Consider the following 11121-nt stretch of genomic DNA (forward strand, 5'->3'; position numbering starts at 1 on the left):
CTGATTTAATAATGAATCTTATTGTCTGCAAATTATTTACGATTGCAATATGATTGTACAGCAAACTAGGTACCGTATAGACCAAATGGCAGACCAATGACAAACCAATCGAATGTCATTGGAATACGATTGGTCTTATATAAGTAACAGAATGCCCGCTAAGGTTAAAACTGCTATTGCGATTCACTATAACTTAGCAGAATCGGGCCCCTGGACGCCATTATTATAGTTTCCAAAGGGACGGGTGGAACGCTCCATAATAAGGAGTGGTTTCACAGTTCGGAGCCCGTTTGGCCTCAAAATAAAAATGCCCTTAGAATCAGGACCTTCTAATTAAGTACTTAATAACCCATCTGTTGTTATAGAACTGAATGATTATAATTACAAAAAATAAAACCGACTTCAAAAAATACTAAAAAGCCTTTCAGTGACAAGCATAGTTGTCACTATCCGCATTAGTGGAAAGTTCTCGTCAATACGAATATTTAAATTATTCGTATTGACGAGAATACGAACCAAATAAGAGGTAGTTATGTAGGTACCGTTGCCGAATTCCCTCAACCTTCCATCGTCTCGCATTATCAGGTCAGCTCCAAATCCCCACTGTTGAATAATGTTATCAGATATAATACTTAAGTGTCGAATTTTTACCCTATGGATGCCTACAACTTTCAAGTCGTGATGGCCTAGTGGGCAAAAAAACCAACCTCTCGAGTATGAGGGCGCGGGTTCGATTCCAGGTCAGGCAAGTACCAATGCAACTTTTCTAAGTTTGTATGGACTTTCTAAGTATATCTTAGACACCAATGACTGTGTTTCGGATGGCACATTAAACTGTAGGTTTCGGCTGTCATTGAACATCCTTGGCAGTCGTTACTGTTGTTGTGTTGTCAGAAGCCAGTAAGTCTGACACCAGTCTAACCAAGGGATATCGGGTCGCCCGGGTAACTGGGTTGAGGAGGTCAGATAGGCAGTCGCTTCTTGTAAAGCACTGGTACTCAGCTGAATCCGGTTAGACTGGAAGCCGACCCCAACATAGTTGGGAAAGGGCTCGGAGGACGATGCATGCCTACAACTTTCAAAAGTTGCCGTCGATTTCTTAGCGTTTCCATGACCTCCGATCCTGACCACCTGGGAAGTAGGTATACCATTTCAAACAAAAATAGAATTTTGCAAATCGGTCCAGGTGCCTGTAAGTAATTGGTGAACATAAATAAAAAAAAAGATCCCGACGAATTGAGAACCACCTCCTTTATGGGAAGTCGGTTAAAATTGTAGTTATAATTCTAGAGAAGAAAATAAATATGTTAAGATATTATTCTATGTAAGAAAAAAAAATCTTTTGTGGGGAGGTAAATAAGGAGCCTTTGACAGTTTGGGCCATGTCAATCGATGTGACCTTTCGGCATAATCAAAAGGACTCGAGACGGAATTGGACGCCTTTGACAGACAAGTCCGTAGCCTACTGATCTCATACAAGATGCAACATCCACATTCATAACAACCGAAAAGTGGCAAAAGCTATCGACACGCAATCCTATTCGCTTAAGCTAAGGCCACGTTTAGGGGATAATTCTGGACGGTAATGGTGTTCATTAATAGATTTATACTAAGATGGTTAAGATTTTAGTACTGGTTAGGCTTTTTGTTATTACATTGCAACTGACGAAAGCAACTGAATGTCTTCTTTGAGACATACAGCCACAAGAAAAAAAGATAAAATTCTCACACACGTTGCTATGCGCAGATACTGTCACTCAAAAAGGACATATTGATATGTAATACCAAGGTCTAGTGTATTTTTACAAAATAAGCATAATATGTACTCAGCACTGATTTGGAGTATAATCTTTAGGTGAAAACTTAATCTTAATGAAATCTAATGATTATGGAATCCCACTTGAGTAATTATGACAACAACAATAGAAAGTAAACAATTCTTTTGATTTATAAAAAAAAATGTACATACACTTTGTAAAGGCTAACTCAAAACAAAAATAATACATGCAATAATAAATATATTTAAATGCAATTTGGAGGCTATTTCTTTGGTTGTAATTATTTGCCGGACACAGCATTATAATTTATTTAAAATTACAGTAAAAAATAGGTGGAAATTATTTATCACAGTTATTTACACAACCATTGTAAGTTGTACAAAATTACCTATTATTAAGTTGCTTAATTATTTATTGATTATGTGACTTGTATCATCAACCAAGAAAAAGTTATGCAGTTCATAACTACACTGTCATTATTATTTGGCTGATGCTACACTTTCACTATTTCAGTCTTGAAAAATCATCTAGCATTATCGGATACCATATTCTCATCACTATTTTTCATATCTTAAACCCTGTAAAAATAGAATCCTTGCATTTTTCCACTTAAATCACACAATTGTAACTATTTTCAATAGTCCCATTTTCATTACCTGTTTTTGTTAAACTGTCCGAATTCATAACAAAGTTCGAAAATATTATTATCAGAGTTCACCACAACACTACCATAATTAATTTTAACCATCAATAAAGTTCACAGTTCAAACACAATTTTTTTATTCAGAAATTATATCATTACATTGGGGTTGATACAGTTTTATCGCCGATCACGGTAGGATCTATGTGAGTCACGTTCATGACTTCGGCCACGGGAGCGATCAGAAGTACGCCACAGAAATTCATCCACTGAGCGTTCATAAGACCTCTTATCATAAACTAACACTGAACGGGGATAATCAGCTAAGTCGTAGTAACGTGGGGGAGGCGGTGGGGGTGGTGGCGGTATGCCATCATAAGACAGTGCTCCACTGAATCCTGGTGGGGGTACATAAGGCAATGGAGGCAACTGATGATGCATTGATCGCATATACTCTGCCACATAAGCTTCAGCTGCAGTACTACTGCTACCATAACCCTCTCGATTGCGTCCAAACCAAATTGGCAAGCGCTCTCTCATGTATGGTGAAGGTGATCTGCGTTTGTACGAGCTTGATGAAAGTCGATTTCTAGGTGATATAAATGGCTTCCTCCTACTCCTGGAGGAAGAATTCAAGCGGTTTCTAAAGTTTGATCCCCTAGATGACAAAGGAGCCCGATATGTCCTGTAATTACCTCCACTTTTCAAATAGCCTTTTTTTGAAGCTTCCTTGGACTTTCTGAGTATAGGAGTCATTTCAATACCTTCATCTTCAGGAAAAAGCCTACATAATTCTTCAGCAACTTTTGGCTCAATTTCTTGACCATCCCTTCCAATTTTAACCGGCTTTCCTTCATTCCATGGATTATAGAGGTGTAGTGTGTTACTAAATGGCAATTCTTTTCGACAAATCCAATCAACTTTAAAGACGCCGTCTAAAACTTTGGCTGATAAGCCTGGCGGGAGCACCCATGATATAGGTGCGACATCTCGTCGTGATTCACTGCCCAGGCGTGCAAAACCAGCGAATTTGCCACTTTCCTTCACTGAAAATATTAGTAGCACATTCCTGGACTCACGATACGCCTGATTTAAATTGGCTTCGTTTTGTGGCAGTGTGGACCATACACCTTTCGCTTTTGACAATGTTATATTTTCTGCATTATTCGATTTAATCAAAAAGAATCGAGTGTCCCTGAATAAATAATTCAGTTTGGTCATGTAATCATACGTCTTTACTTTGCTGCTGCTTGTTGTAAGGCATCGTCGTTTATTTTGTGGAGGTGAATGGCTTTCAGACTTGGTACGTTTACGATTTGCGCGTCTCTCTTTGGATCTAGTGCTAACAGAACTAATACTTGGAGTACTTGACTCGCTAGAAGACGTACTAGACACTTCACTTCGTGTATCAAAATCTTTTCCTTCCTCTAATTGTTTTAATTCTTCGCCAATTTCAGCTTCTACTTCACCAACGCCAAGGTTGACGGCGTCGGTGTTGTTGGAGACCTCCATTTTCAGTTCAGTGTGTTGTTTAATAATGTTATACAAAAGTTTGTCAACAGATTCAATTAGTGTGCCAACACTTAATTATAACCATAGTATTTATTTCTAAAATAACATGTCACGTACTAAATTACAACATTTCTCAAAAATAATAAAAATTACACGACACGATTCAATCAAACTATTCATTCACTTCAAGTTCAGCAAAACGTAATGAATTTATTAAACTCTTTTGTCTTTGGTGAACCCCATCGACAAAAAAGATATTTTACGTCATAGCTGCAGTCGGGAGACAACGTATTTTGAGTCCTGAACTTGATGGTTCAGGATTTGTTCAGGAAGAATAGAAATGCAATGAATTTGAATAATTTGTAGCATATCAGAAACATTTAACTTTCATTACAGTTAACAGCCGTAGGTCAACATTCTCATTCATATATTTGTTCAACAATGAACTTCACACTATGAAAGTTATCAAATTACTCTGCTGAGTGGGACCATGTTTTACAATTTGGTTATTTCATTAGGCACATATCGTGATTACATTTCACTGTCTATAAATATTTGGAATTTTAATTTATCAAAATATCACCTTATTTAGTTTATGGTTTTAGATATCCGGTATTGTACAGTTTGTGTTTCCGCCTGGGCCCTGTCAGTCAGCTGATTTTAACTTCGTAATGTTGGTAGCGGTAGGCTGCGAAAAAAGCGCGTAGAAGTTTGAAGAAAACTTACAAGAATATAGGACTCTTGTTAACTCCTTAATAATTGTTCATGTGAAACTAATTGCTGATTTTCTACTTTTGTGTATTTCGTTGCCATCTGTTATCCTTAAAAATGCATTATGTTCAAAAATATTTAGAGAAAATACCAATACCAACAATTAATATCAATGCAACACCCGGTAAAAAGCTATCAAACATTTATCTGTACTGTAATTATTACAGTTTTTACTCACAAAAGGTAAGTCATCGGTTATATTTATTTTTGCTGTTATAACTAAATTAACTTAACGTAACGTAAAAGTGCTCAACTCGATATATAAACACCACTGGTGGTTTCAAAAATGAAAGTGAGATTTGAGTTTATTGTTGTTTACTTTGTCTACCATTTATTTCGTAGGTACTCATGACGCTTTACGAAAAGAATATTGAGTTTGAGCCTTTAATTGTGGACATAACAAAAGGAGAGCAGTATTCTTCATGGTTTTTGGATATAAATCCTCGAGGGGAAATACCAGTGTTAAAGGTAAAAAATGAAGTTATACCAGACTCTACAAGAATTTTGGATTATTTGGAATTTTATTTAGATCCAGGTTTGTTTAAAACAATATACACATTGAATGTTATTGCTAAGTGAATGTTTTAATATAAGTATTTTTTTTAGAATTGACGTCACTAATAAATGTGTCAGCAGACAGTAAAGTACTGGATAATATCAATAGATTCCGTGAGATGTTAGAAGCACTACCAGCTGGTTTAATTACTGTGGGTTCATTCTTTCATCCTCATCTGAGTGGAACTCCCAAGTTACCATTTATTCAGCCAGTTCGTGAGATTCTTAAAAGTGAGTATCTAGGTAAACATTTGAAATGAGAGTGTATCTCTTAGCATTCCCATTACTTTTTGAGTACACAAAATAATTTAGCCCTCAAAACATCTTGTCACCGCTGAAGACAGCCAGTGTTTACATGCTACTTATGTTGACAGGTGGTGACCTGGGAAATTCTACAAATCTGAGAAAATTAGCTGAGGAAAATCCTAAAGCTAGAAGTATATTACTTTACAAAGCTGAGATTCAAGATCGCAAACATGAAATAATAACCAATGAAGAGGAGTACTCTAAAGTCCTCAAAGTTATTGATCAAGTTCTAACTCATGTGGAAGAACAATTGAAAAAGCAGCCTGAAGGTAAGTTAGGAGAACACCCTACTAACATTATAAATGTGAAAGTCCATTTTTTTGCTACTTTCAGACAAAAACTACTTAACCGATCATCATGAAACTTTGTATACATGTCACCGGAAAATAACAAGACTCGTAAGTTGATCAACTATCTAGCTAGGTAGTTGATCAATGCTCGGAAAATAATAAACGGCATTTGAAATGTACTATTTAACGTATGTATTTTAGTAAGTTGATTAATTTACGGCGTCTTGCCGTTAAATCATCCGACAAAGGCGAGGTGTACGTTGATTGGTTAAAACATGTTAAAAACTCTATGTTGTCGACAAATCAGAGAAAATTGTATTAAGTGACGGATAATAGTGTACCGTCAAATAGTACACTGGGCGACGATTGGTCCATTTGTGGATGATTTTACTTATAGCAATATAGTTAATTATTAAATTACGGCTAGGTACCGCAAGTTGACCAATTAGCTACAATTAACTGCGTTAAATAGTACACTTCAAATGCCGTTTATTATTTTCCGAGAGTTGATCAACTTACGAGTCTTGTTATTTTCCGGTGACATACATATTCTTCGTGGTACTAGAATTAACATAGGATACTTTTTATTTAACAAAATAAAACTCACTCGAGACGCGGGTGAAACCGTGGGGAATAGTTAGTAAGTCTTAAGGAGTATCCACAAGTGAGACTACGAATTGATGATGACAATACGACAATAAATTAAACTTCGCACACCTCTGCACATTATCATTCTATCTATAAAAAATCATTTGAATAATATACTAATATCCAGTAGTTAGCCATAGTTGTTTTTGTCATTTGCTATGTACAATATGTTTTTGATACACATTAATAATTATGGCGCCAAAAAGTAGCTACAGGACCGCGCATCACCGCTGTTGCCGCTCTTGCTCTTATCACATGTACAGGTATTCCGTTTCCTGGTTTATGCTATTATTATTATTATTTAAAGCCTTTTATTATTTCCATTTATTTACAATAGTATGTCAATTATTATTTGTTTTAATTTTTGATTTAAAAAACCGGCCAAGTGCGAGTCGGACTCGTGCACGAAGGGTTCCGTAAATTACAGTTAAATCAACCTATCTCAAAAACTATAAGAGATACTTTGATCAAACCAAAAATCGTTGAAAGAGTTAATTAGCATGCATCACCTCTATTTTTTTTAGAATTTTATACCCCGTAGTTATAAAAATAGAGGGGGGGGGACATACTTTTTACGACTTTGAGAGCTGATATCTCAAAAACCGTTCACTTTAAGAAAAATGTTTTTTAGAAAACTTTATATCATTTTAAAAGACCTTTCCATTGATACCCCACACGGGTATGTACATCGAAAAAAAAAATTTCATCCCTCAGTTACATGTATGGGGGGCCCCACCCCCAATTCTTTTTTTTACTATTTAGTGTCATATTTTTGTAGCGGTTCATACAACACATATTCCCATCAAATTTCATCACTGTAGTACTTATAGTTTCCGAGTAAATCGGCTGTGACAGACGGACAGACGGACAGACGGACATGACGAAACTATAAGGGTTCCGTTTTTGCCATTTTGGCTACGGAACCCTAAAAATGGATAAGGCCATATGGGTAAGGCCTCCTCCATCTTCCATTTGTCTCTATTGAGGGCAACAGTCTGCCAACTGGTATTATGCTATAATTTCTTAGAACTTCTTACTACTTATGGTTGTTACTTTCGTTATTTTTACGGAAGCCACTTTAAATGTCATACACATATAGGAAAGGATTGTGACGTCACAAGTAAATTAGGGTTGTTGATATGCCCTTACCCACTGACTGAGGTAGATCCGCCACTGAATTGGATACCAATGGACGCTAATGTATCTTATATCTTTTTTTAGGTAACTGGCTGTGCTGCGAAAACTTTACCATTGCGGACATAAATTTAGCTATTCTCCTCCAACGCCTTTGGGAACTTGGATATGAAGGTAGATATTGGGCGGCTGGAAAACGTCCCTTATTAGAAAATTATTACAATCGTGTCAAACTACGAGAATCTTTTAAAAAAACCATACCTAATTTACCAGTTCATCTGAAAATGATTGTGATGTCGCAACCACCAGCATATTTAGGCGCTGCAGGAGCGGCATCAATTGGCGTTGTTGTTGCAATTGTATATATATTCAAAAAAATTATACGCTAAGCATTGCTTGTCTATACCAAATTGGCCAATAATATTCCATTATAACCTGTTATTTATATTTTATGATTTACCTAAACATATTTTTTACTGTTATTGTATATATTTCTGAGGCGGTAACTGTAGGTAGATAGTTACACCATGATGCTTTATATCTGCGTCCCTTGCTCACATTTTCAGTTCTCGCCAAACATTTTGCTGGTACTAAAAATTAAAATCAATGTATTTAAGGAGATAGCTAATTAAGTACCTATCAGTGGTCAACTGATTATGGACTTCAAAGCTTATTCTTTGCACAGCGCTGGCATTAGATAGGAGTTTTTTTGCAACAAGTTCAATGTGAGCGATATTAGTTACGTTGACTTTCCGCTAGCTTATATTGCTATGAGGTTACCTACATATGTATTTTGAATTTGAAGAACTTGAGAGTGCAGCAAAGACTTCTTGACTTTTTGATTGCATCTATTTAAGTGAATACAGTATTACCAAGACTTTGTATAGTGTAGTGGGTCCTAGTTCACTAGCGTTACTATTCTAAGCACTAACTTGACTATACACCACACATTATTTTCATTACTTTTTCCAAATCTGTGTAAATAATTTTCCTTTTCACACAGCACTACACAGTTATGATCATTAATGTGCAACTAGTTTGATGTTTCGAAAGAGCTTTTATAGGCCTATTTAAAAAAAAAGTGACTGAGACTTTTTGAGCTTTTTCCAATTGACTTCAAAGAGAGAGAGAGAGAGGTGGAATAGCTAGATCACATGAAGAGTTGCTAGCAGCAATGATCTGTTCCTTATTTCTAGTAAACTATGTATTAAACTTCTATCTTTAAAAAATAACAATAAAAGCAGTATTATTTACCTTTTAAGATATTTATTAAAACCGTAAAATATGTAATTTGGTTTTATTTACAAGATATTGTTAGAATTAAATTTATTCCTGACAATAAATACCATCCAAATGCTTGGATTAATAAATAACAACTACTACTGTAATGTTTAAAACAAGAAAATTACTGACGCAATTAAAGGTACCATGGGCACTCAATAAATTTACATTTTTTTTTTTTTATATTTCGCATGTATTTTTTTTATTATAATTTGTTGGTGCAATTAGTGATAATTTATATTTCTATTAAGTTTATTTTAAATGTGCCCAATAACCACAATATAATATTTCACATTAGCAGTCACCAAAGAAACAAAACAAGTGAACATAATCCAAAAGTAAGTTATTTCAGAATAGATAAGATCTTGAATGTTTAGGGCAGGCATACTGAACCACATGTATCAGTATTCACAAGTTGTTGTAGGAAGTCCTAAAAAAGTACAAATAAACCTACTGGTTGCTTACATAATTATAACTTATTAATTAAATAAAAAACAAACCCAAACTGAAATATCCCAAAACTATTACAACCAGACCCACTTAAATATGCCACCATTCAAAAATTTTCTATCTTGCCTCTTCTTTTGTATTTTCAGAGTCATAGCTTGTATTGATTGGCATACCCATAAAATGTTTGCCATTTGTAGAACTCCTTTTTCGATATACTGGTGTTGTAGGTACTGCATTATTTCTATTGTTATATTTAAATATACCTTCTCCAGGTAAATTAGGTACAATATTTGGTATGGTAAACCATACCCTGTAAGTCACAAACCAAGTGAGCACTGCTATGACACCACTGATAAACTTTTCCACCATTATATGGTAATATAAAATAGTGGACACAAGCATGACATCCCAGAGCAACTGCAGCAAAGCAATGGCTATTAAATATGCTCTTACATATGGTGTAAAATTTTCATAGGATATTTTTAATATAGTCAACTCATCTGTACTTATATTTTTCAATGGGTTAACGCTTGCAGACTTGTCATCTACACTGCGAGCATACTTCTCATCTCTTATGTAGTCTTTTATTCTCTCCCATCCATTGATGGCTTTTGCTTCTTCAATCATAACCAAACTTGAATAAATAAGAATAAAGCAGTGGCCAGATATATCAAATCCATTCCAAAAATGCCCTTCCTGAAGGCATGATATTTTGTTGTTAAAACCTTTGTTATTGCAGCGCCCATAACTGGTTTCTATCATATTAAAAACAGTGGTCCAAATGTACCAAAATGCTGTAGCAACCAATAATCTTGATAAATGAGATGTTGCTATTATCCTTCTCTTTCCACAGCATGTTGTATAGGATGTTAATAATACATAAGGCACAGTCAAAAATAGAGTCCAAAACCACCCAATTTTCACAAAATATTGGTTGAATAAATTATCACTCCTCGAAAAGTATGTTTTCGGGAACGTTAGTACATCAGCAACGATAGATAATAAAAAGAGCGCTCCTAAGTATACTGCTATTTTCAAATTTGTGTCAAAAAACAAAATCTTCTTGCAAATGTGCACAATCATCAACACGAAAATTTCAAGTATTGAGGATTCTTCGCGAGTTGGCTTGGTACCTTTAGGGTCAACGGGATCATTTTGCACTTTGTAGTTCATCCGGGCGTTCTTAAAACTTCCTCGGGTTGTCATGATTTGTAAATTTTCATTGGCACCACGGCCTTTGTTTGGGAATATTAATGTATGATTGTAAACTAAGTAAAGTATGTATTATTAGAATCTTCGTAACTTTCTCTTACTATCTTTAGCCATTAGCAAAAATTAAAAGTTATATTTAATTCGAAGACCTGAAGAAAAGTCACTAACTTCACTCGTCAAAATAGGACACCTTTATTTGACATTGTCACGATTGTCACTTGTGTGACGTCAGAAGTGTCATGCTTGAAGTCTCAGACTCGGTTCCGGGATTGGGCTGAAATCGCTTTGTGGGTTTTAGAAACTTTCACAAAGCAGCCTGAAGTCTGAGTGCATGTTGATATTGAAGTCGGTTCTGCGCTAAATCTCTGGAGACGTAAGTTTAGGTTAGGTGCCTGGAAACCTGGAAACGCAATTGCCTTATATACTCACTTTTTCCGATCTATTATGATCCCACAAAAGAATAAGAACAAGTGACAACAATTTCATCTTTATAATTTATAGGTGGTACATATTTAAGAAAGAAAACGTGATTGTAATCTATACA

At 35.3% G+C, this 11121-nt stretch overlaps 3 protein-coding genes across 3 annotated transcripts; 1 reads left to right on the forward strand and 2 right to left on the reverse strand.

Annotated features, from left to right (window-relative positions):
* Positions 1-2541: 2541 nt before the first annotated feature.
* On the reverse strand, positions 2542-4154 carry LOC124634966 (YTH domain-containing protein 1). The gene has a single exon (XM_047170668.1). The coding sequence runs from the start codon at positions 3928-3930 to the stop codon at positions 2599-2601; it is 1332 nt and encodes a 443-aa protein (XP_047026624.1). The 5' UTR covers positions 3931-4154; the 3' UTR covers positions 2542-2598.
* Positions 4155-4577: 423 nt separating this feature from the next.
* On the forward strand, positions 4578-8921 carry LOC124634968 (ganglioside-induced differentiation-associated protein 1). The gene is made up of 5 exons (XM_047170670.1): positions 4578-4884; positions 5044-5236; positions 5308-5487; positions 5631-5831; positions 7722-8921. Exons 1-5 carry the CDS (start codon positions 4759-4761, stop codon positions 8021-8023), a joined length of 1002 nt encoding a protein of 333 aa, XP_047026626.1. The 5' UTR covers positions 4578-4758; the 3' UTR covers positions 8024-8921.
* LOC124634967 (acyl-coenzyme A diphosphatase FITM2) lies at positions 8884-10812 on the reverse strand. The gene has a single exon (XM_047170669.1). It carries the CDS (start codon positions 10569-10571, stop codon positions 9483-9485), a length of 1089 nt encoding a protein of 362 aa, XP_047026625.1. The 5' UTR covers positions 10572-10812; the 3' UTR covers positions 8884-9482.
* Between the last annotated feature and the right edge of the window lie 309 nt (positions 10813-11121).

Source organism: Helicoverpa zea, chromosome 12, assembly GCF_022581195.2.
Source record: "Helicoverpa zea isolate HzStark_Cry1AcR chromosome 12, ilHelZeax1.1, whole genome shotgun sequence".
NCBI lineage: Eukaryota > Metazoa > Arthropoda > Insecta > Lepidoptera > Noctuidae > Helicoverpa > Helicoverpa zea.

What these genes read in the sequence shown, in the direction of transcription:
- LOC124634967 (XM_047170669.1), bottom strand. Translation starts at nt 10,571, where the DNA reads ATGACAACCCGAGGAAGTTTTAAGAACGCCCGGATGAACTACAAAGTG.
- LOC124634966 (XM_047170668.1), bottom strand. Translation starts at nt 3,930, where the DNA reads ATGGAGGTCTCCAACAACACCGACGCCGTCAACCTTGGCGTTGGTGAA.
- LOC124634968 (XM_047170670.1), top strand. Translation starts at nt 4,759, where the DNA reads ATGCATTATGTTCAAAAATATTTAGAGAAAATACCAATACCAACAATT. An exon ending in ACAGTTTTTACTCACAAAAG is followed by an intron (nt 4,885 to 5,043) that starts GTAAGTCATCGG and finishes TTTATTTCGTAG; the next exon opens with GTACTCATGACGCTTTACGA. An exon ending in AGTTCGTGAGATTCTTAAAA is followed by an intron (nt 5,488 to 5,630) that starts GTGAGTATCTAG and finishes TTATGTTGACAG; the next exon opens with GTGGTGACCTGGGAAATTCT.